This window comes from Mercenaria mercenaria, chromosome 9 (assembly GCF_021730395.1).
Source record: "Mercenaria mercenaria strain notata chromosome 9, MADL_Memer_1, whole genome shotgun sequence".
NCBI classification, from domain to species: Eukaryota; Metazoa; Mollusca; class Bivalvia; order Venerida; family Veneridae; genus Mercenaria; species Mercenaria mercenaria.
Genome location: NC_069369.1, coordinates 32,712,247 through 32,739,237, shown reverse-complemented (window position 1 = coordinate 32,739,237; position 26,991 = coordinate 32,712,247). Strand labels below are relative to the sequence as shown.

Below are 26,991 nucleotides of genomic sequence, written 5' to 3'. Positions count from 1 at the left end.
GACCTACTTTTTGAAGGCACGTGACCCACTTTCGAACTTGACCTAGATATCATCAAGATGAACATTCTGACCAATTTTCATGAAGATCTCTTCACAAATACGGCCTCTAGAGATGTCACAAGGTTTTTCTATTTTTAGACCTACTGACCTAGTTTTTGATGGCACATGACCCTGTTTCGAACTTGACCTAGATATCATCAAGATGAACAATCAGACCAACTTTCATACAGATCCCATAAAAAATATGGCCTCTAGAGAGGTCACAAGGTTTTTCTATTATTTGACCTACTGACCTAGTTTTTGACGGCACGTGACCCACTTTCGAACTTGACCTAGATATCATCAAGATGAACATTCAGACCAACTTTCATACAGATCCCATGAAAAATATAGCCTCTAGAGAGGTCCAAAGGTTTTTCTATTATTTGACCTACTGACCTAGTTTTTGAAGGCACGTGACCCACTTTCGAACTTGACCTAGATATCATCAAGGTGAACATTCTGACCAATTTTCATGAAGATCTTGTGAAATATATGGCCTCTAGAGAGTCACAAGGTTTTCTATTTTAGACCTACTGACCTAGTTTTTGATGGCACGTGACCCAGTTTCGAACTTGACCTAGATATCATCAAGGTGAACATTCTGACCAATTTTCATGAAGATCTTGTGAAATATATGGCCTCTAGAGATATCACAAGGTTTTTCTATTTTTAGACCTACTGACCTAGTTTTTGAACGCACGTGACCCAGTTTCAAACTTGACCTAGATATCATCAAGATGAACATTCAGACCAACTTTCATACAGATCCCATGAAAAATATGGCCTTTAGAGAGGTCACAAGGTTTTTCTATTATTTGACCTACTGACCTAGTTTTTGAAGGCACATGACCCAGTTTCGAACTTGACCTAGATATCATCAATGTGAACATTCTGACCAATTTTCATGAAGATCTTGTGAAAGATATGGACTCTAGAGAGGTCACAAGTTTTTTCTGTTTTTAGACCTACTGACCTAGTTTTTGATGGCACGTGACCCAGTTTCGAACTTGACCTAGATATCATCAAGATGAACATTCTGACCAATTTTCATAAAGATCCCACAAAAAATGTGACCTCTAGAGATGTCACAAGGAAAAGTTTACGCACGGACGCACAGACGACGGACGCTGCATGATCACAAAAGCTCACCTTGTCACTATGTGACAGGTGAGCTAAAAAATTCATAGTAAAACCATAGCATTCTTATACTTTATTTCAATTCATATATAATATGTACAAAAATGCACATTGAAGTAATTTAATGCAATATACATTGTAACAGAGAAATAATAAACAACTGTTCTTGCATCATAGCACTTTTTCAGCAAGATGAAATAAACCAAATACATGAATATATAATAAACATGTTAATACAGTCAAAAACCAAAATATTTTAAACTTCACTGAACAATTTTCCCATAAACTTAATGAATTTCCAATCCTTTTTTACAACTGTCTTACCTTATAGCATTGTAACATGTGCTTAAATTAATGATAATCATACCTATTAAAGTGTTACAGATAGTTCATGAAATATACTTTCTTGTTGTATACCCTTGTGTCACTTTTTGCGACTTCTGCTTAATATCAAAGACAGTAGTAGTTTTAAAAACTATATGAACTTTACACTATACATACACTTTGCATTGAAATGCTGCAAATTAATAAAAATAATTTAAGTTTTAGAAATTTTTTTCAGTTTATCACTGACATTGGATGATTTGAAATACCAACACTGATTTTTACACACATACCTTTGTACATTATTTAATTACAGTTGTTACGGCTGAAAAATGAATTATACTGACAAAAAAAAGTATAAATATGCAAAGTGCTATAAAATATGATAAATAGGTTGAAGTTTATAGGTAAATTGTTTTGCGAACTTAACATTAAATGGCACCAGACAACTGAACATACATATCTGTCCCATAAAAAAAGCATAAAAAATTTAGTGCCCACATTTCATACAATAACATAAATAAAACACCATAAACATCAAAACCAACTGTTGATTTTCAATGTTTAACTTCACCTATATATATTATGTCCGAGATATGAAAGTTTCCTTTTCAATTAGCTATTAAGTGCAGGCATCATCCATCTTTCAACACTACAATGGAAGGTAACAACAAAATCTGTAAAAAGATCCTTTGGAAGCAAAGATTGCAAACAGGCAAAATAATAGCAGACTCGGTTTGACTGAGTCTGTTCATGAGACGTTATAAATTCTGCAATGAAAAACCTTCTGATGCCCCAATAAGACACTTGAGTTATTGACAACACAAGTTCAAGCATTTTAATTTTAAAGTAGAAGAATACACCCACCATAAAGAATGAATAAGCTACAAAATGCAGATCAAAGGCTTGGTTCTGTCTATTTTCAAAGTTTGAATTTCTTAGATTCTCCTTAAAATTTATACAGTCAAACATGTGTTACTCAGCCAGCCAAGTGAACAAGCTACTCTCACTGTTTAAGGCAAGTGGCTGCTTAAGACAAGTTGAAATTAGAACAGAATGACAATCTGGGAAGATAGCTGAATGACAGCTTAACCCATACCCTGCTAAATTTCTGTAATGAACTTGTCCATCTTTCAATTTGGACAATACCATTAACTGTTAAAAGGGGTGCTTACCAAACAGATACTGACTGAATGGCGAACAGTGAAGATCTTGATCAGACTGCACGGATGTGCCAGGTTATCATGATCTGCACTGGTCACAAACGCTGAATCCACTGTTTCCAGCTTGAAGGGTTAAGGCAAGTGGCTGCTTAAAAGAGATGACCATTTATTAATTGGTAGATTCAACCGTACTTTTGCTGTAAAAGAAACTTAGGACTTAGTTTACTTTTAAGTTCAGAAAGTAACTATGAGAAATAATCAGCTGAACCCAACACCAGACACATTTAGTAGTAAAACACCAAAATACTGATCTGTTTGTAAGAATCTTAACTACCATCTTTTTTTTGTTTATAAAACCCATTTCTTTGGGTCATATTTCCAGGTCAACAAGAGGGATGTGTCTTATAAGCACATACGGCAAGAAAATTAAAGAATTCTTTTTAAAAATCTCGAGTTTGGAGTGCCAGAAAGGCAGTAGCATAAATTCACTTTGTCACAGCTAAGCAGGCAAACAGATAAGACAAAGTCAGTATGACTCTCCCTTAATTAAGTATCACTTTCTCCTATGATAACAAGTTTCATACTGATAAAATGAAGTAGCCGAACCATCCTAATCCTCCAGCTAATGTTGGCATACATGGTTTTCAACCAATAAAACATGATATGAGCCGTGCCATGAGAAAACCAACATAGTGGGTTTGCGACCAGCATGGATCCAGACCAGCCAGCGCATCCGCGCAGTCTGGTCAGGATCCATGCTGTTCGCTAACAGTGTCTCCAATTTCATTAGGCTTTAAAAGCGAACAGCATGGATCCTGACCAGACTGCGCGGATGCGCAGTCTGGTCTGGATCCATGCTGGTCGCACACCCACTATGTTGGTTTTCCCATGGCACGGCTCATATAAGCAATTATAACAATTTACAAGATGGTAGTGATAAAAACCAGTGTATAACAATATCTCAAACAGTAATGTTAACAATGTGCATATCAGTTAAAGATATACTATGCTCGCATATTTCATAAGATATTAACCCTTAGCCTGCTAAATTTCTATAATGAACTTGTCCACCTTTCAGTTTGGACAGTACAATTAACTGTTTAAAGGGGTGCTTACCAAAAAGATACTGACTGAATGCCAAACAGTGCAGATCATGATCAGACTGCATGGACGTGCAGGCTGATCATGATCTACACTGGTTGCAAAGGCAGAATCAATCTTGTCCAGCATGATAAGGGTTATTATAAATCTAGAAAATCCTAGAAAATATAGTCCCTATATTTAACTGGGATAACTATATCACTGCACATGTAGTGCTACAACCATAATTAAATGTTATCTAGTAACAGCTATTTTCTAAAACACTTTTTAGATTACATATTCATACTGCATTAACGTATACATGTGTAGTATTTTAAACCAAACATACTGAGTGTACTCTTTATTCATATAAACATGTTTATTCTATATTTATATAGATTTTCATATTCTTAAATATAAAATTTCAGAATAATATATCTTTAAGACATAGCAAGTCTGTAAAAATATTGACACTAAAGTAATGATGCACATAGTTACAGACTGGTCTACCAAGTCTTTATTTATATACCAGCTGGTAATGTAACCACAAATATAGGTCAGATTCCCCTAAAACCAACAGAAACTATCACAATATTTATGCCACTGCAGAAGGAAACACTTTTCTGATTTGGCTGTTGTCCCATATCCCAAAACATGAGCTTTATGCACTGAAAACATTGCCTATTAAACCAGAGGCTTGCCCTGATACAGAAAATTGTTTCAATGTTACCAGTTCTGAAATAACCCATCTTAAACAAAATGCGTTTTAGTGATAATAGAGCCAAACTGTCACAATATATCCTGGTAGCAGCAAACTACTTTTGGAATTTACTTATTGAGCAGAGTCTTAGACCAATTGTCCATTTTGTCAATTTCAACTAATTCAAGGGCCATAACTCCAGTGTGGCAGAGACTATCCAGGTGGTTATGAAACCTCGCGAAGATAATATGCTCATAAACATTTAAAGTTTGGCAAACATTGGATAAGAACTGCTTAAGTTATTAAGAGCACATTGTAAATTTTTGAAATTGCAAGTAATTCAAGGGGTAAAGGGTCATAAAACATGAGTGACTGGGACCATTCAGCTGGTTATCAAACTTGTCTGAGTTATTACACCCCTAGACATTGAGACCAAAACTAAGGGAACACTGGGTAAGAACTACTGAAGTTAAACAGTGGACACTGTCAATTTTATTTCTTTTAATAATTCAAGGGCTGTAACTCCACAGCCAACAGAACAATCCAGACAGTTCTCATACTTGGACAAGATATTATGGCCATGAACAGTTACCCAGTTTGGTTTCATTGGATAAGAATTGCTCAAGTTGGTGGGTGGAAACTGTCAATTTTCACAATTGTGAGTAGTTCAAAGGCCATAACTACATAGAGACTGGAGGATCCAGCTTGTTATATAACTGGTTGACAAGTTATGCCCATGAACACTGTGACAAAGTTTGGTGAATATTAGGTAAGAACTGCTCAAATTATCATATTCTGAGATTTTTTAGTAGTAAATGGGTCGTAACTCCATAGCGACTTGGAGAATCCAGCTGGTTATCGAAATGGGTTGACATTATATGCCCATAAACATTGTGGGTTTCTATGGATGCCACTGCAGGTGTTTTCATAAGATGTCCCATTTCAGGTGTGTTTAAAAACGCAACCAGTCTGTTAGGATGATATAGCAACTAACAACAAGAGGACCATGATGGTCCTGAATCGCTCACCTCTTCCCACATGACCCAGTTTTGAGTATGACAGCCTTTTTTCTATTATTTGACATAGTGACCTAGTTTTTGAGCTCATGTGACCCAGTTTTGAACTTGACCTAGATATTATCAAGATAAAAATTCTGACCAATTTTCATGAAGATCCATTGAAAAATATGGTCTCTAGAGAGGTCACAAGGTTTTTCTATTATTTGACCTATTGACCTAGTTTTCGAAGGTACGTGACCCTGTTTTGAACTTTATATAGATATCATCAAGGTGAACATTCTCACTAATTTTCATGAAGATCTCATGAAAAATATGGCCTCTAGAGAGGTCACAAGGTTTTTCTATTTTTATACCTACTGGCCTAGTTTTTGACCGCACGTGACCCAGTTTTGAAACTGACCTAGATATCATCAAGGTGAATATTCAGATCAATTTTCATGAAGATCCATTGAAGAATATGGCCTCTAGAGAGGTCAAAAGATTTTAATAATTTTAGACTTACTGACCTAGTTTTTGATAGCAGTTGACCCAGTTTCAAATTTGACCTACATATCATAAAGATGAACATTCAGACCAACTTTCATACAGATCCCATGAAAAGTATGGCCTCTAGAGAGGTCACAAGGTTTTTCTATTATTTGACCTACTGACCTAGTTTTTTACGGCACATGACCCAGTTTCAAACTTGACCTAGATATCATCAAGATGAACATTCTGACCAATTTTTAGGGAGATCCATTCACAAGTATGGCCTCTAGAGAGGTCACAAGGTTTTTCTATTTTTAGACCTACTGACCTAGTTTTGACCGCACATGACCCTGTTTCGAACTTGACCTAGATATCATCAAGATGAACATTCAGACCAATTTTCATATAGATCCCATGAAAAATATGGCCTTTAGAGAGGTCATAAGGTCTTTCTATTATTTGACCTACTGACCTAGTTTTTGATGGCATGTGACCCACTTTCGAACTTGACCTAGATATCATCAAGGTGAACATTCTGACCAACTTTCATACAGATCCCATGAAAAATATGGCCTCTAGAGAGGTCACAAGGTTTTTTCTATTATTTGACCTACTGACCTAGTTTTTGATGGCACGTGACCCAGTTTCAAACTTGACCTAGATATCATCAAGATGAACATTCTGACCAATTTTCAAGAAGATCTCATGAAATATATGGCCTCTAGAGTGGTCACAAGGTTTTTCTATTTTTAGCCCTACTGACCTAGTTTTTGACCGCAGGTGACCCAGTTTCGAACTTGACCTAGATATCATCAAGATGAACATTCTGAGCAACTTTCATACAGATCCCATGAAAAATATGGCCTTTAGAGAGTTCATAAGGTTTTTCTATTATTTGACCTACTGACCTAGTTTTTATCGGCACGTGACCCAGTTTCGAACTTGACCTAGATATCATCAGGTGAACATTCTGACCAATTTTCATGAAGATCTTGTGAAATATTTGGCCTCTAGAGAGGTCACAAGGTTTTTCTATTTTTAGACCTACTGACCTAGTTTTTGAAGGAACGTGACCCAGTTTCGAACTTGACCTAGATATCATCAAGATGAACATTCTGACCAATTTTCATGAAGATCTTGTGAAATATATGGCCTCTAGAGAGGTCACAAGGTTTTCTATTATTTGACCTACTGACCTAGTTTTTGACGGCACGTGACCCACTTTCGAACTTGACCTTGATACCATCAAGATGAACATTCTGACCAATTTTCATGAAGATCTCATGAAATATATGGCCTCTAGAGAGGTCACAAGGTTTTTCTATTTTTAGACCTACTGACCTAGTTTTTGATCACACATGACCCAGTTTCGAACTTGACCTAGATATCATCAAGATGAACATTCAGACCAACTTTCATACAGATCCAATGAAAAATATGGCCTTTAGAGAGGTCACAAGGTTTTTCTAATATTTGACCTACTGACCTAGTTTTTGACGGCACATGACCCAGTTTCGAACTTGACCTAGATATCATCAAGGTGAACATTCTGACCAATTTTCATGAAGATCTTGTGAAATATATGGCCTCTAGAGAGGTCACAAGGTTTTTCTATTTTTAGACCTACTGACCTAGTTTTGGATGGAACGTGACCCAGTTTCGAACTTGACCTAGATATCATCAAGGTGAACATTCTGACCAATTTTCATGAAGATCTTGTGAAATATATGGCCTCTAGAGAGGTCACAATGATTTTCTATTTTTAGACCTACTGACCTAGTTTTTGATGGCACGTGACCCAGTTTCGAACTTGACCTGGATATCATCAAGATGAACATTCTGACCAACTTTCATAAAGATCCCATGAAAAATGTGACCTCTAGAGTGGTCACAAGCAAAAGTTTACGGACGGACGGACGCACGGACGGACGGACGACGGACACCGCACGATCACAAAAGCTCACCTTGTCACTTTGTGACAGGTGAGCTAATGATGTAAAGCAGCCTGTATCATTATAAAAGCTGGTAAAAACTGAACCAGCCGAAAACGGAAGCTTGTCATGATGTTACCACTGTGACATTGTTATGACATAACTGCTGTCTATATTTGTTATGATGGATTGCCTATTACCACTGATGTAGCCGAGCCCGTCACTGTATAACAAGTAACCTGAAAATTAAAAAATACAAAAATATATTCATAACTTATCATGACATCATGAGTTCTAACTGACCAATCAGACAACTGTATTTTCAAGTACTTACCAGTTTCCACTTGGTTAAAACGATGAACATATAGTGACTTTAGAAATAATATCACACTATTTCAGAAAGCAAATTAGATTTTTGACTGCAAATGCCCAAGAGAATGCTATAAACTGCAAAACTTTGAAGTTTCACTGAAATACTACATGATCTAATATCTTTATTTTAGTTTAAAGTTTGAGATTTTACACACAGAGACTATGCTAATGTCAAAGTAAAATGTACTAATCATTACACAAGTGAAATTAGTATCATTCCACAATGTTTCGGACATGTTAAAATTATGAATGAACGCTTATCATCTAATAACAGAGGAGCTAGGAGATCTCGTCTATATACTGTCAAACAAGCAGCCAGCCCAAGGAGCAGCAATATCTAGCTTCTATTTCACATATTTTTAATACAGTTTTTTCTTCTTTTAAAACACCATAAAGATTTGGTTTGTCGAAAGCAACCAGTTGTACAAACTTCTTGAAATACAAATTTTGTAAGGTATCTTCATAAACAAGCAAACTGAATAAATTTTTTATCTCCCGCCGAATATGTTGTTTTGTGAATGAGGGTACTACATCTTGAAAGATATTTAATTTCCAGATATACATAATTTTATGCACAAAAAAATACCAATAATGTTTCTTCGGAAAAGACGGGGGACAAAAATTCCATAAAGGGGAAGTAACCAGATCATAACATATGCTTATTGGTATTTTATTCCAACATGGCTCAATTTATTTTTCTGTTAAAAAAATAAGACTGAAACTGTGTGTAATTATGGAACAAAATCATCTTTAATTTGTAAGTCACAATTAATAAATCATAGTACCAAATTCACAGCCACACCCTGGAAAAAAACCCAAACATATGGTAAATATTTTCAAGGATGCAGTTAATAAACCTTGATGTTGTGTTAGAATCGACTTATGACTATGTTTTCCTCAAGTCATCTGGATATAAAAAAAAATCATATTCACAAATAAATTGCATAAAAAAGAATGAATATAAATGTCACTAACAACTTTTTTTGCAATTCTTTAAGCTGTGTTTCTGAATAAGAGGAGTTTCTTTCTAATGACAAATTTGTTGTCAAAATATGACAAGATTTTCAGAATGATGAATTCAGCAAACCAAACTAAATAGTTCTTCCTTGTTTGCAAATCTGGGATGGTTTTCCTTCTTAAAAACATGAAACCAGACTATTAATCTTGACTGACTGACTCTCGGCTATATTTGAACCTGACCAGTAAAAAAACATTCCTATTGTGGTATATAATTTAAGGACCAAGAATTATAATCCAAGAAACAAGACCATGCCTTTCAAATAAATCTTGTTTTACAGAGTTAATAACAGAAATGTGGTCATCTCTAATCTGTACAATTTAATTTGTCTTGACAATACAAACAAGAGCTGTCGGAAGACAGCAACGCTTGACTATTCAACAGCCTTGTCAACTGAATGAATACAGAAGTCAAAAAAGAGGCATAATTTTGTAAAAATGCAACAGGGTTATGGAACCTGCACAGTACTTATCAGCTCATGACAGTGGACAAGTGTGTGAAGTTTCAATGCCTTCCCATTAGCGGATACTGAGATACCAGCTTACATACAAAAACTTAACCAAAAACTGCTAAGTTGAAAAAGGGGCATAATTTTGTGAAAATGCAAAGTAGAGTTATGGGACCTATGCATTGCATGTCATATTATGACAGTGAACAAGTATGTGAAGTTTCAATCCATTCAAATTAGTGTATACTGAGATACCAGCTTACATACAAACAACAAAAACTGTTAGTCGAAAAAGGGGCATAATTTTGTAACAAGAGATCACAGAGTGATCTTGGCGCCCACCAATGTGCCATTTTTGAGTGTTCCAAATTTCAAGACTTACTGACTAGCTCAAGGTCAAATTTCATTTCCGTACACAACACTGTGCAATGGTCCAAATTCGAAAGCTGTAGCCAGAGTAATGTGAAAGTAGGTCACTAGATCAATTTCAAGGACAAAGTTCTTTGCACACAAAACTTTGCATGTGCAACAAGTTTGAAGGCTGTAGTTTGAGAAATTTGGAAGTAGGTCACTAGGTCAATCTTAAGGTCAAAGTTTATTTCGGTACACAAAACTATGCAAGTGGTCCATTTGAAGGCTGTAGCTTGAGAAATGTGAAAGTTGGTCACTAGGTCAAAATCAAGGTCAAATTACACTTCAGAACACAAATCTATGCATGTGGTCCAAATCTAAAGCCTGTACCTTCAAAAATGTGAAAGTAGGTCAATGTCAAGGTCAAAGTTTGTTTCGTTACACAATCCTATGCATGTGGTCTAAATTTGAAGCCTGTAGCTACAGAAATGTGAAAGTAGGTTACTAGGTCAATCTTAAGGTCAAAGTTCATTTCGGTACACAAAACTATGCAAGTTGTCCAAATTTGAAGGCTGTAGCTTGAGAAATGTGAAAGTAGGTCACTAGGTCAAAATCAAGGTCAAATTTTATTTCGGAACACAGAACTATGCATGTGGTCCAAATTTGAAGCCTGTACCTTCAAAAATGTGAAAGTAGGTCACTAGGTCAATGTAAAGGTCAATGTTTGTTTCGGTATACAAAACTATGCATGTGGTCCAAATTTGAAGGCTATAGCTTGAGAAATGTGAAAGTAGGTCACTAGGTCAAAATCAAGGTCAAATTTCATTTCAGAACATGAAACTATGCATGTGGTCCAAATTTGAAGCCTGTACCTTCAAAAATGTGAAAGTAGGTCACTAGGTCAATGTCAAGGTCAAAGTTTTTTTCAGTGCACAAAACTATGCACGTGGTCCAAATTTGAAGGCTGTAGCTACAGAAATGTGAAAGTAGGTCACTAGGTCAAAATCAAGGTCAACTCATGTAAAGGTTCATCTTGCCACTCAAAACCATACTTGTGGTCAAATCTGAATGTTGTAGGTTATTGACAAGAAGATTTTAAAAGCTTTTCCCTATACAAGTCTATATGAACCATGTGACCCCCAGGGCGGGGCCATTTTTGACCCTAAGGGGATAATTTGAACAAACTTGGTAGAGAACCACTACATTAAAAATGCCAAAGCCCTAGTCTTTGTGGTTTGGACCAGAAAATTTTCAAAGTTTTTCCCTATATAAGTCTATGTAAACCATGTGACCCCCGGGGCGGGGTCATATTTGACCCTAGGGGGATAATTTGAACAATCTTAGCAGAAGACCACTAAATGATGTCACAAACAAAATATCAAAGCCCTAGGCCCTGTGGTTTTGAACAAGAGGTTTTTCAAAGTTTTTCCCTATACAAGTCTATATAAACCATGTGACCCCCGGGGCATGGCCATATTACACCCAAGGGAAAAAATTTGAATCATCTTGGTAGAGGACCACTAGATGATGCTTCATACCAAATATCAAAGCCCTAGGCTCTGTGGTTTTGGACAAGAATATTTTCAAAGTTTTTCCCTATATAAATCTATGTAAATTATAGAAATAAACAAAGGGCCATAACTCATTCAAAAATTGTTGAACCAGTCTGATTTTCAGGGGGACACAACTAGGGTACCAATACATCATTCTGACAAAGTTTGGTCAAAATCCCCCTGGTAGTTTCTGAGGAGATGCGATAACGAGAAATTGTTAACGGAAGGACGGACGGAATGACGGACGGACGGACGGACGGAAGGACGACGGACCACGGACGCAGAGTGATTTGAATAGCCCACCATCTCATGATGGTGGGCTAAAAATGCAAACTAGACTTATGGAACCTGTGTAGTGTAAGTCAGTTTATCACAGTAAATAAATGTGTGAAGTTTCAATCCATTCCCACAAGAGGCTACTGAGATACCAGCTTACATACAAAAACTTAACCAAATCGGGACGCGGATGCCGACGCAAGGGCGAGTCCATTAGCTCTACCTATTCTTTGAATAGTCGAGCTAAAAACTAATTGAAATACGAATCCAAGAAATAACAAGTGGAAATTTTTTGATAGCTAAATGAAAGCAATTATCAATATATCAATTTCTCACAGAAACATTAAAATTTTTCCCTTAAAGCTGATTTCTCTTTTGTAAATAAATCCTTATGATAATTAAAGGGTCATTAATGTGACTGCCACGGTTTTTGCTATGAACATAAAACATACATGTATCTATTTTATTGTTATTTCCTGCTTTCAGTAATTGTCACCTATATTTGTTACAGGTGTGAATATCTGATAAACAGTAGAAAGTATTATACAATTAAATCTTTTTTTAATTACCTCCCTTTATGTCTCAGACACTAAGTTCATTTGCTACATTGAAAGTAGTGCTTTTTTTGCCATGTTAATTATGCATATTCTCCTTTTACTAATTTTTTTTTTTTTTTTTTTTTTGACCGACACATGATAGTTCATATGGCGACTTTCCAGCTTTTAATGGTGGAGGAAGACCCCAGGTGCCCCTCCGTGCATTATTTCATCACGAGCGGGCACCTGGGTAGAACCACCGACCTTCCGTCAGCCAGCTGGATGGCTTCCTCACATGAAGAATTCAACGCCCCGAGTGAGGCTCGAACCCGCATCGATGAGAGGCAAGTGATTTGAAGTCAGTGACCTTAACCACTCGACCACGGAGGCCCCCATTTTACCAATAGACAACTGGTTTTTAACATTAAGCTTAAAGCTCTAGGTCTCTAAACTAGTTACAACAACATTTAAACAATGGTTTTCGAGACCTTTTATCATATATACACATATGTATGCTGATATAACGTCTTAGTGTTATCTAAAAGAAAATATTCACCCTTCTGGCATGTCACAACGCAATTTAAATGACCTTCAGATAGAAGATCTGCAAGCATAAGAAATACCAATATTTCTCTCATAGGCCTATTTTAACTTATTCATTTTTTCGTAAAGCTTTTAAACATTTAAATTATTTGAAGATTACATTTTCAAACACTCAGCACAGTTTTCCAGCCTTTGACAGTGGAGGAAGACCCAAGGTGTCCGTCTCTGAACCCACATCTGCATGGGGCATGTGACCTGAAGTCAACGATTTTAACCTATTAACCTATTTACCACAGACATCTCCAATGTATGGATCTAAACATAAATATTTTTAGAAAATCAGACTGGGAAATAAAACCATTTATAAAACAAACAAGAGGGCCATGATGGCCCTGTATATCGCTCACCAGAGCTGATCTGGCCTACTGACCTAGTTTTTGACCCCACATGACCAAAAGTTGAACTTGACCTAAAAATCATCAAGACAAACATTCTGACTAAATTTCATAAAGATTTTGTTACAACTGTGGCCTCCAGAGTGTTCACAACCTTTTCCTTTGACTAGACCAGGTGACCTAGTTTCTGACCCCACATGACCCAGATTCGAACTTGACCTATAGATTACCAAAACAAACATTCTGACTAATTCTCATGAGTTTCAAACTTAAATTGTGGTCTCTAGTGAGTTGAAAAGATTTTCCTTTGATCTGGCCTAGTTTTTAACCCTACATGACCCAGATTCAAACTAGACCAAGAAATGATTAAGAAAAACATTCTGACCCAGTTTCATAAAGATTGAGTCACAAATGTGGCCTCTGAAGTGTTCACAAGCTTTTCCTTTGATTTGACCAGGTGACCTAGTTTTTGACCCAACATGTCCCAGATTAAAACTTGACCTAGCGATCATCAAGACTAACATTCTGACTAAGTTTCATAAATATTGAGTCACAACTGTGGCCTCTAGAGTGTTCACAAACTTTTCCTTTGATTTGACCAGGTGACCTAGTTTTTAATCCCACATGACCCAGTTTCGAACTTGACCTAGAGATCATCAAGACTTACATTCTGACCAAGTTTCAATAAGAGTGGGTCACAAATGGGGGCTCTAGAGTGTTCACAAGCTTTTCTAATGATCTGACCTACTGACCTAGTTTTTGACCCATCGTGACCCAGATTCAAACCTGACCTAGCGATCATCAAGACTAACATTCTGACCAAGTTTCATAAAGATTGGGTCACAAATGTGATCTCTAGACTGTTCACAAGCTTTTCCTTTAATCTGACCTACTGACCTAGTTATTGATCCCACATGACCCAGTTTCGAACTTTACCTAGACATCATTAAGACTTACATTCTGACCAAGTTTCATAAAGATTGGGTCAAAAATGTGGTCTCTACAGTGTTCACAAGCTTTTCCTTTGATCTGACCTACTGACCTAGTTTTTGACCCCATGTGACCCAGTTTCAAATTCAACATAGAGATCACCAAGACTAACATTCTGACCAAGCTTCATAAAGATTGGGTCACAATTGTTGCCTCTAGAGTGTTCACAAACTTTTCCTTTGATTTGACCAGGTGACCTAGTTTTTCATCCCACATGACCCAGTTTCGAACTTGACCTAGAGATCATCAAGACTTACATTCTGACCAAGTTTCAATAAGAGTGGGTCACAAATGGGGGCTCTAGAGTGTTCACAAGCTTTTCTAATGATCTGACCTACTGACCTAGTTTTTGACCCAACATGACCAAGATTCAAACCTGACCTAGCGATCATCAAGACTAACATTCTGACCAAGTTTCATAAAGATTGGGTCACAAATGTGATCTCTAGACTGTTCACAAGCTTTTCCTTTAATCTGACCTACTGACCTAGTTTTTAACCCCACATGACCCAGTTTTGAACTTGACCTAGAGATTATCAATACTTACATTCTGACCAAGTTTCATAAAGATTGGGTCAAAAATGTGGTCTCTAGAGTGTTCACAAACTTTTCCTTTGATCTGACCTACTGACCTAGTTTTTGACCTCACATGACCCAGTTTCAAACTGCCCTAGAGATCATCAAGACTAACATTCTGACCAAGTTTCATAAAAATTGGGTCACAAATGTGGTCTCTAGAGCGTTCACAAGGCAAATGTTGACGCAAGACGGACAATGACTTGCATGCAAAACTTTAACCAAGGTGAGTCGTCAACGCCAACAACCACGCCAGGGTGAGTAGAATAGCTAGACTATTCATCGGATAGTCAAGCTTAAAAGGGACATAAGTTTGAGAATATGCAAACCAGTTCGAAAACCAGCTCTGCATTATCATCTTCATGACACTGAAGATTTCTGATGAATCTGAAAGCACTCAGTCTAGTAGTTTCTGGGAAACATGTTTTATATGCAACACTTTACAAAATGTCTATATTAAAAAGGGGCATAATTTTAACAAATTAAAAGCTAGAGTTATAAAACCTGCTCTGTGACAGCATCGCATGATGGCAAAGACTTCTGTGCAGCTGGAGAGCAACTGGCATTTAGAGTTTCTGAGAAACATGCTTACATACACAAATTCCTCTATACTAATTGTGAGAAATGCAGTGATTTATGTAAATTTCTCACAAGCAATGATTTTATTCAAGAGCAAATCACTAAATGAGACATATTATTTTGATTCTAACATGTTTCCAATGATTCTTAAGTACATCCTTGACGACATCCATAAAATATTTGCCTCTTTTCTGTTGGTTTATTTTCCAGCACGCCGATATGCCATTTGATGCTATGACGTAATAATTATGACGTCAAAAAAATGAATTCTTATATAATAACACACAATTTTCAGCCTTCTTTGTTTAATAAGAAAATGAATCGGGTCGTGTTAGAATATATATTTCAGCCAGTGTCTGAAAATCTTGATTTCTAACAGTGGTACATATTGTGCTGGGTGACAGCCTTAAAAATTCTACTTTCGCTTACATTAGTGTAATTATCGATACACGCCTGTCAACAGTATTGTAAGTAAAATCTTGTTTGGAACATACCCATTCACTGAAAGCCACTGTAACAAAACACTGTCAGCTATTTTACATCCTCCTCGTTTGGTCTCTTTCTATATGTTGAACTATCACAGCTGTAATATGAACATAATAACAGTTTAATATAAATACATTGATCAAGTTACCTGTAATGATAATAACTTAACAAGTGATTATGTAGAATACTTGTCGATTGCAATGCACATTACATTAAGTCCCATACAATGCCTATGGAGGCACCTAATTTTCTCTACTGCAGTATAACATAATGAACTGATATCTGTCAATGACGTATAAACAATATTGTACTATATATACAATATAATATAACAAAGCACTTGGATTAAAATTTGCATATATAAAAACGTACAGTTGTTTTCATTTGCAATTCTTTTTGGCCGATTATATAAAAAGTTATCATAAAAGTTATTTATAGTAACTACAAAGTGAAATTAACCCTAAAAAAAAAAAATCAAAGGTCTGAAGGGCCTGAGAGTCGGCTAATGATTGATGTACTGATAGTATAGTCTACCAGTTTCAGTTTGTTTTTATTTTTTTTCCCAACAGAACAGAGATTTTCTTACAATAGATGAAATGGACATTCAATCGATGCCTAGTAAAACTTTGATTGACATTATACAAGTATTTAAACCCAATATATTTCTCTAAAATTGAATAGTGGTTCGCAAAAATAAAAATGTTGAAAGTACAAACTTTAATTTGACAGCTGACATTAAGATACTGCCCATGACTATATATATGTTTCCAGTAGACATTTGCCTCTGGTATTACCCAAAACAGGCAATTATCGGCTGGTATATATTCGCACATGATAAAATTTGAATATGACAATTTATATATTGAATTTTTATAGCGCGGATTGCCAAATACAATTTGTAACGGATGGACAAAAGAACTGTTCAGATATTTTACAGATAACGGGCCTAGCGATAACCGTGTCATACATTAAGTATTGTTCAATCATATCATAAGTGATGTGAATTTAAAGTATACTTACTTTTGCGTTTAAAGATAGGTAAATGTTGCTGAGTGTCAATATATAGTGTCATGAATGTTTACACTGACAGGAAAATTGCGCATTCGAAACTAAGGGAAGTTACTCGGACTATAGCTACCAATTTCGGAAAAGAAAACCGATATTAATAAATGCAGTTCTTTTTTAGTTAAAACCATCATTCATTCTATTTCAGACCTGTTAACCCCTTCAAAACCATGTCAGTAGTCCCCAAGTCCATGCACTTTTAGTTATCCATTTTGATTCATGTAGACAAACAGGCCCAGACTGGGCTGAAAAATGTTTGAGCCATTTTTACGTGGTCAGAAGCAGGGTGGGTGTGGGGAGGGGTGTTCCTTTAAACTGCAGTAAGATTTTGAAAAGAGCATTGTGGCAGGTGGTAAAAGGGCAAATGTATCAAACTGTAAAGTTGCAATATGGGGGGAGGGTGTGGGAGGATACCCCCTCCTGCAAGTAGGGTTTGGGGTATCACCACAAGAAAATTTTGAAAATGTACACCCTTGATACAGCCTTTGGTGCGATTTTTAACTGAAAATTTTTGTTTCAATTTCTAAATATTACCTACATTCTTTTTAGTATTACAATATCCAAAGTATGAATGACTGTCACTTCATATTTTTACTTTCAGGTCATGCCTCAGGACTAGAAAATAAGTCTGATATAGATTCTATGTATGTGTTATAAAAATAATTTCTAGAATCATTTCTGTTACAATAATATCTATCATGTCTGTTACTTGAATGTTAAAATTGCATAACACAGCTCGATATTTACTAAAAATATTATATCCGGATACAATTACACTTTTCTTAATACCGCCAAAATCTCCAGTTTCAACAATATGTTTTACAAATTGTGATGATACGAAGACAGTTTAGCAGCAATTGGCAGTATCTGACATTGAAGTTTATGGTGAAATTACCTCTTATTTATTTAATAATTCATTTCATAAAAAAAGTTGTTTCGTTTCCTCAAAAGCAGTTTAACATAGATGATCTACTTTCGATTTCAAAAACTACAAAAAAAATACAATTTAATGTTTCGCCGATTGTTTATTTCTCGAAAAATAAGAAATAAATTCAGTTTTAAAATCAGTAGTAATTAAACAAACCAGTAAGAGCTTCTTCTCCCGATAATTTATCTGCTTATGACTGCAAAATTCAACCCATGTGTCATCATGAATGGTGGAAGTTTAAATTTTTTTGCGACTGAATGTAAGTAATTATCGAACAGTAAAAATTTCTGAAAGGTTACATTATATAACGAAAGTTTATGCAAGATTTGCATTTTCGTCATGCGATTTGCACATTCTTTTTGGCCGATCTTCGAGTAATTTTCGTAAACGAGTCTATTTTCAAACACAAAGTGCAGAGCATTACCTATAAAAAAATCAAGGTCTGAGTGTTCGCCGAAGTGCGTAATGTGTTAGGATTATCCACGAGTTTCAGTTTAGATTTTCAATGATTTTTTTCGGGCATTTAAAAGAAGTTGTCTTAAATATAATTTCATCGATGCTGGTAAATCTTTGATAGTGACATTCAATGCTTTAAGACCACAAATTTAAATTAATAGGTATTCTGGAACTAATTTTGTCTTTAAGTACCAAGCTTGGTAATCTGCGCAATTCATGAATGCCAGCGCAATAATTTGTTTTGCGCATAAATTTTAGACTTATTTTTACAAGGGACAGGGAACAATTATGATATTTGCATAATAAATTTGAATATGCATTTTTATTTGAATTTTGAACATTCCATATTGCTATTTTAGTGACAAAAGAGCAATAATTAGTCACATGAACATAATGCGTCAAATGTTTACAATATCCCGCGATAACGTGTATCTAGGTATTGTTATGCTTAATGAGTTACCGGGAAGAAAATACGTCTGCTTTAAAGTCGAGTAATGCACATTAATTCATATATTTGACATGATTTACATCGTAATAATTGGTCATTGAAATGGGATCTGACATAGTGAAATTCAACCGATCAAGACCTTTGAAATAAAGCATTCATTTAGTAAACATCATTCCTTTATTAGCCGTTTATTGACCTTAGAAACATGGCGATAGCAAGTCACTCGCTCAGTTATCATTTAGCGTATCAAAACAATCTAAAAATTTAAGTCCATAAGAATCTTGTACAGGTGGTGATGATCTAAATTCACATAAAAATTGGATGTACATGCATGTATCAATTGTACCACGGAAAGTGGTGATTTTTCTAGGCAGTAATACAAGAAGTGGTTCAATAACCCCTGATGCACGTGTGGCTCTGGTCATACAAGAAAATGTCATTCGAAGGTATGTTCAAGGTCAAACTTGGTCAGGTGATGTTTGAATGAGAAATGTGTTCATCGTAACAATTCTACATTCTGTATTAAGTCATTTAATAAGGTAATATGTAGAAACGGTCCTCATTTGGTTTACTCAGGATGGCCTCAGAAGAAATAAGTCAAAATAGGTGTTTAAAAACTGAGATCAATTCGGTTCAATAATGATTATCAGTGTTGTTCTGAAGTTGAATGCATGACACAAGTTCATCTGCAAAATATTAAGTCATTCTGTATAGGTTATTGTTGCTAGAACGCCAAAACGTCCCATGGTTCAACTTAAGGAGGTGTTGTACAAATTGAAGGATACGGAAGGACATTTATGCTCGCATCAGTAGATGCGAATGGCAATTAAGTTAAATTAATCTATTTATTTAACAACAAGGGACTTATTCTAAAATAAGTTGTTACTTTCCTCAAGCGTGTAACATATGTGCCACGTTACATCAAAATACAAAAACATTACCATTGATTCCGAAGAAGAAATAACTCGGGTTTAAAATCATCTTGAATTGACCTTGACCTTAAGTATGACTTGCCTTCGACTAATTGGATCTGGTTCTGGTGCATGACAATTCATCCCATGTGGTCACATATGTGCAGTTTCATTTTAACCGATGAAGACATTGATGGTCCAGCAAGTAACTCTTAACTTACATTTGACAAAGTTTTGATGTTAGACGTTTGCTTTTCCTCTATTTTGATCATTTTTATCTGGCTCATCTTGAAGTTTTGGAACGAATCCGTATATTTCAACGAAAAGTCGGAGCAATTTTAAAACAGTCATGATATGTCTCGCGACAAGTCTCATAATGTAGTTGGGATTATCGGAAGTTTCGCAAAGTAGGAACTGTTTTGATTTTATTATAATAATGAACTGTCATAATTTTTCATCGATGTTCTCTTTGATAAAATATGCTTTCAGAGGTCCACAAATTATATCTACAGTTATATTCTGGACTAGTTTTTTAGCACGTTACCAGTTTCAATTCATGAATGCACGAGCATCAATTTGAATTGCGCTATTTGACAGATTTTTTTGAACGCAGGTACAAAGGGATATTGGCTATAGAGAGTTAATATGGTTTTTATTTGATTTTGACATCATGATCTGTTTTGTGACCAAATGCCCGTTTGAAATTGATAGATAATCATTCAAGATGACATTCAAATCCCAATTTTCTTTACAAGATTCCGTGAAAAAATAGGGGCTTTTATGAGGGTACATGGCACAAATTTTCATATTTGATTACTACATATTTGTCATAGGCATGGGACCGCATTAATGAATTTGACAGATAATCTTCAATAGAGACATTATGACTAATTTTTTTGTGAGGTCCGTTCAAGTATGGAATGGGTAGCAAGATGTCACAAGGCTTTTCATTTAGGACTCGAAATATTTTTAGTCCATGAACTGTTTCGACATTGACTAGTCTATCACTAAGATGAAACTTTTCAGAAAATTTCTCGATTTCCCATGCATAATAACAGGCCTCTAAAGTGTCACACGGTATCTTTCTATCAAATTTAGATCTTACCTGACCGTATGTTTGAAGGCAGATGGATCACAGTTCAACTTGACTTAGTATCATCATAGTAAGGTATTCTGACCAAATCTTTTGAGTTCTGAAATAATGGCCTCTAAGCAATGGTCCAAAGGGTGAGTTTCTTTTAGGACTAACTGAGTCAGTTTTGACGCAGTGAACCACAGTTAATTGACTTAGTATATCATTCTAGTAAGGATTCAGACAAACGTCCATTTGTAACAGGATCCCATTGAAATAGGTAGGCCTTTCAAAGAGGGGTCAAGTGAGAATGGTGTTTCTATTAGTTACTCATTCTGAGTAGGGGTATTGATGCATGTGAACACCATTTGGAATCTAGGACGGATAATCAAGATGACGGAGTACGGACAATTCATGAATCCTCGCAATAGATGCGGGCATAAGAGACGTTACAATTATTCTATTTATTAGACTACTGGACGTTATTTATGATAAGTGACCCAGGGTTGAGACTAGATGTCCAAGTTGACATCGAACCAACCTTTGCATGAAAGAATGCTCCATGAAATATAATTTGACCTTGACCTCAAGTAAAATTGACCTAGGACTAGGACCGGTTCTGGCGATCACAACGTCACTTCATTTGTGAATAGTGAGTTAAAAACCCTCCATGCATAAAGAAGAAATGCTCCAGACAAAGTCATTCTTGAATTTGACCTCTGACCTCTATGTATGACCTTGACCTTAGACCTAGGACCGGGGCTTTGCGCACAACATGTTGTCTCATCCTGGGGAATGTTTGTGCCAACTTATATTTAAATCCTGTTTTGCATGACAAAGTTATAGACCGGACAGGAAAAAAATCCTATTGACCTTTGATCTCAAAGTGTGACCTTGACCTTTAAGCTAGGGTTCTGGGTGTTGCGCATGACACATCGTCTCATCATGGGGAACATTTATGTCAAGTAATACTGTAATCCCTTGATGGATGACAGAGTTCTGGACCGGAGAGGAAAAAAACCCTATTGACCTTTGGCCTCCAATTGTGACCTTGACCTTTGAGCTAGGGGTCAGGGTTTTGTGCATGACAAGTTGTCTCATCATGGGGAACATTGGTGCCAAGTAATATCAAAATCCCTTCATGGATGGCAGAGTAATGGACCGTACAGGAAAAAAGCCCTCTAGACCTTTGACCCCCGATGGTGACCTTGACCTTTGAGCAAGGGCTCCGGGATTTGCGCATGACAAATCTTCTCATCATGGGGAACACCTGTGCCAAGTAATATTGAAATCCCTTAAAGGTGGTCAATCACATTTAAACAACATTTAATGACATTTTTTACTTTTTGTATATTATGGTAGAGAATTATTTAAGGAACAAAAAGACCGATTACATAGAGTTAGATTCCTATTTGAAATGTATATTTTATTATTTTTATAAAATTTTGTAATTACTCCCCTTTTATATGAAAGTATATAAAAAGCTGGGTATTTCTTTTTATTTCGATACAATGTCTAGTTTTACATTTGCATTTGATAGACGTATCAACTATTGAACAATCTGAACCAAAATGCAGGTTTAAAAGCTGTGTGTAGCTTCTGAATTCATTTATTTCCAACCTATCTTGGTTGCACAACCAAGATAGGCAAAGGTAGGTAATAATAATTTTTCAAACTTGCATTTCTAATGAATTCCATCTAAATACATTATTTTTAATGCAAATATTTTACAAATATATTACAATATGTCTAATATTTATACATTTCCTTAGACAAAGTATGTTTATCAAATATATACTTATGATAAAATAACTCTATCTTGGTTGGGCAACCAGGATAGGAAAATGAAATTTTAAAAATACCTCCAGTGAAAATCTAATTTGTATTAAGTGTTAAGTGAACATAAATGAGTGTAAATGATCAGATGTTAAAGTTTCGAACAAATCCGTTACATGGCCAAAATCTGATTATCCACCTTTAATGAATGACAGAGTTCTGGACCAGACAGGAAACAGACCCTGTTCATGCCATGTTAACATTTGACTGCTAAGAGTGACCTTGACCTTTGAGCTAGGGGTCTGAAAGTTGTGCATGACACATCGTCTTATTATCAGGAACAATTGTGAAAACTAATATTAAAATCCCTTCATGGATGGGAGAGATATGAACCAAAAAGGAAAAAAGCACTGTTGACATTTGACCTCCAATTGTGACCTTGACCTTTGAGCTAGGGGTGCGGGTTTTGTGCATGACACGTCTCATCATGGGGAACATTTGTGCCAAATAATATTAAAATCCCTTCATGGATAAAAGAGTTATGGACCGGACACGAAACAGACCCTGTTCATGCCATATTAACATTTGACTGCTAAGTGTGACTCTGACCTTTGAGCTAGGGCAAGACACATCGTCTTATTATGAGGTACAATTGTGCCAAAAAATATTAAAATCCCTTCATGGATGGGAGAGTTATGGACCGGACAGAAAAAAGCCCTATTGAACTTTGACCTCCAATTGTGACCTTGACCTTTAAGCTAGGGGTCCGGGTTTTGCGCATCGTCTCATCATGGGGAACATTTGTGCCAAGTAATATTAAAATCCCTTCATGGATAAAAGAGTTATGGACCGGACAGGAAATTGCGGACGGACGGAATGACTTAAGCTCCTACATATGGATACTTATGTCGCTACTCTTTTTGTTCTCTCTATTGTTCTTTTAGCCACTAAGAGAAAAATAGCCACATAAAAGCCTTACGGAATGAATGACATCAAAGAAAAAGTACAGTTACCTATTGTTCCTATAGCCACCTACATGTAAGTATGCAAATGTGAGCTCGGACGGACAGAATGACGGAATGACAGAATGACGGAAAAGCACATTCCTATAGTCCCCAAAACTGGTTTTCAACCAGTAGGGGACTAATAATATAGAGTTTTAAGGAAAATCCACTAGGGACATATTAGATTTAAATTTTTAGAATTCACTTCTTTGATCGCGTGGCCCCAGACAGGAAAAAAATCTGGTTGACCTTTTGACTTCTAATGTGACCTTGACCTTGGGGCTTGGCGTCCTTTGTTTGAACCTGACATGTCATCTCACCAAGGGAAATATGTGTGCCAAATAATATTTAAATCCTCTTTTGCATGACAAAGTTATGGACTGAATCGAAAAAAACCTACTGACATTTGATCTCCAAGTGTGACCTTGACCTTTAAGCTAGGGTTCTGAGTGTTCCAGATGTTGCCTGAATATGGGCAACATTTATGCAAAGCCAAATGGTAATCCCTTGACACGTAAACATTTAAATGCCAAGTGTGACCTTGACCTTTTAGCTAAAGGTCTAAAAGTTGTGCTAGAGACATTGTCTTTTTATAGGGTACATTTGTGCCAAGTAATATTAAAATCCCTTCATGGACTGTCGAGTTACAGACCGTAGAGGAAAAAAACAACATGCTGACCTTTGACCTCCAAGTGTGACCTATACATTCTTTCTGCTAGCGGTCTGGTTTTTGTGCATGACATGTCGTCTCATCATGGTGAAAATTTTTACCATGTAATATAAAAATCCCTTGATGAATGACAGAGTTATGAACAGGATATGAAAATGCGTACAGCAGAACACTCAGAATCAAACAATTAGATGCCAGACTGATAGCTCTGTGAATTGCCTTCAAATCAACCAATTAGATGCCTGAGCCTTGTGAATTGCCTTCAAATCAACTAATTAGATGCCAGAGCCTTGTCAACTGCCTTCAAATCAACCAATTAGATGCCAGAGCTTTGTGAATTGCCTTCAAATCAACCCCAGAGGGGGAGAGACAGAATTTTTATTTACTGACAGCTACAATAACACAAATATACTAACTCACCCTTCAAAGCCAGGTAAACTTTGGATTTCCCGTTGTAAGAGTTTTGTTTCCTCAACATATTTGTCCAGTTCTGACACATGTGTGGGCGGATGAATATTTGGTATGTAGCGTGAAAATAAGTGTGGTTTCATTTTTGCATATTCTGAAATGGAATACCAGTAAATCAATTAAATGTCTTCACAACAAACTTTGCCTCATGAAAACATGTATGCTGTCCACTTTAGCATCAAACTGAACAACCCTCTCTCACACTTTGGTAGAGAAATGATGTTTAAAATCATTCAAATGGTTTCGTTTTTATCGTACGGTTTTTCCGTCCTTACTTCAACAGCTCTTGAATTTATATGAAATATATACAATAAGTTAGCAGACACAAAATGGCTGTTAGCAATTTCTGTGCAATAACATATTCTTGAATCCAATTTTGAAATTCGCCAGCTGGGTAATGCCAACATTGCATACAGTAAATACATTATCAATTGGAAAAAGGCGATAGCCATTTAGGGGTCATTACCTCAAAGCAACTTGTTCACATATTTTTGGCAACAAATTTGTCCTCTCTATAAAAATGTGGATAACATGGAAATGCAGTGGTACACACTTACTGACATGATTTTTGCAAAATAGGCTAATCCATAACCAACACAGCTGTGCAGAAGGAAGTAAACTATCGCAATACTTTTGAAATAATCTAGAAAATCAACATCCTTCATGCTTTTTGCACCACCCAAAAAATGGGGCACTTAAGTTAGGGTTAGAGTTGCCCTTGTCCACCCGTCCTTCCATCTGAATTTGTGTCATGACTGTATACCTCAAAAAGTATTTGAACATGAATCACCAAATCTCACAGGTTTGTTATTCAACAAATAATAAGAGCACCGCAATGCTGGAGCAATATAAGCTCGAAAGTATGACCTTTGACCTCTAAGTGTGACCTTGACCTTGAAGCAAGGCATCCGAAACATGTGCTCTTCAACTTGTCTCGATGTGGAGAACATTTGTGCCAAGTTAAGCAGTTCAAGAGTTACAGAGCTGACACAAAACAAAGTCATATGACCTTTGACCCCTAAGTGTGACCCTGACCTTGAAGCAAGCCATCCAAAACATGCGCTCTCAATGTGGTGAAGAATTTTGCAAATTTCTTAGAAATCCTTCAAGGGGTTCAAGAGTTACAAAGTGTACACAAAATTGCTAACTAGGCGGACGCACACACGGATGGACAGATGGACACCGGTGCCATAACAGAATACGTCCCTTTGGGCGTATAAAAATTCTGTTTATATAAAACTGACAAATTGGGACACTGAACTTTGATGCACCAATCCATATGACAGAGTTCTTTAATTCTCAAAATGTGCCTGGATATTATTGTTTTCTGACATATGAATCCTCAGTCATCAGCAATACTTTTTCTTTCAACATTTAAACTTTTCATTACATTGACAAAATGTTGTTGTTTTTTCTTTCAGAGTATGGTCCCTTTAACCTTATGCTACATGCAATTGTCCCTTTCCTTAATTTTCAAATTCAAAACACAAGGTGTTATTGCTTATCTGTTGAACAATGATTATCAGGCAATGAACAACTCTATATGCCTGTTACACCTTTTAAAGAATGTTACATATATAATTTGACATAACTGGGGTGTCCCCCATGATGTTTACATTTCACATGAATATCATTTCACATAAATATTCAACCAATTTAGAAAACAAGAGGGTCATGATGACCCTGGATCACTCGTCCGAGTAATATGAGCTACATGTTTCAAATGTCAAACTGATGATTTTTAGAAATTTTTTGGAAGATTTTCCGATGTACAATCAAGTAACCCCTGGGGCGGGGCCAATTTTACCCCGGGGGTCATGATATGAAAAAAGTTTGTAGAAGTCTACCAGGCAATGTAACAGATCAAATATCTAAGATCTAGGCCTTCTGGTTTATTTTTAGCAAATTTATGAAGATTTCCCTATGTACAATCAAGTAACCCCTGGGCCTGGGTCAATTTGACAGTGGGGTCTCAAGATTTGAACAAACTTTGTAGAGGTCCACTAGGCTATGCTACATGTCAAATATCTAAGCTCTAGGCCTTCTGGTTTATTTTTAGAAAAATTGGAAGATTTTTCTATGTACAATCATGTAACCCTATGGGGCGGGGCCAATTTGACCCCAGGGGGTCATGATTTGAAACAATTTTGTAGAAGTCTTCTAGGCAATGCTACATGTCAAATATCTAAGATCTAGGCCTTCTGGT

The 26,991-nt window shown here is 36.2% G+C and overlaps 1 protein-coding gene across 1 annotated transcript in view; it reads right to left on the bottom strand.

The window, feature by feature from the left end:
• Positions 1 to 1,237: 1,237 nt before the first annotated feature.
• LOC123546867 (CDK2-associated and cullin domain-containing protein 1-like) overlaps positions 1,238 to 26,991 on the bottom strand; it is a 47,252-nt gene continuing 21,498 nt past the window's right edge. Inside the window, exons 7-9 of the mRNA XM_053551170.1 lie at positions 24,738 to 24,879; positions 15,996 to 16,084; positions 1,238 to 8,103 (exon numbers count right to left, since the gene is read on the bottom strand). Of these exons, the coding sequence (XP_053407145.1) occupies positions 16,033 to 16,084; positions 24,738 to 24,879 (194 nt within the window). The 3' untranslated portion in view covers positions 1,238 to 8,103; positions 15,996 to 16,032. The remainder of the gene's footprint in view (positions 8,104 to 15,995; positions 16,085 to 24,737; positions 24,880 to 26,991) is intronic.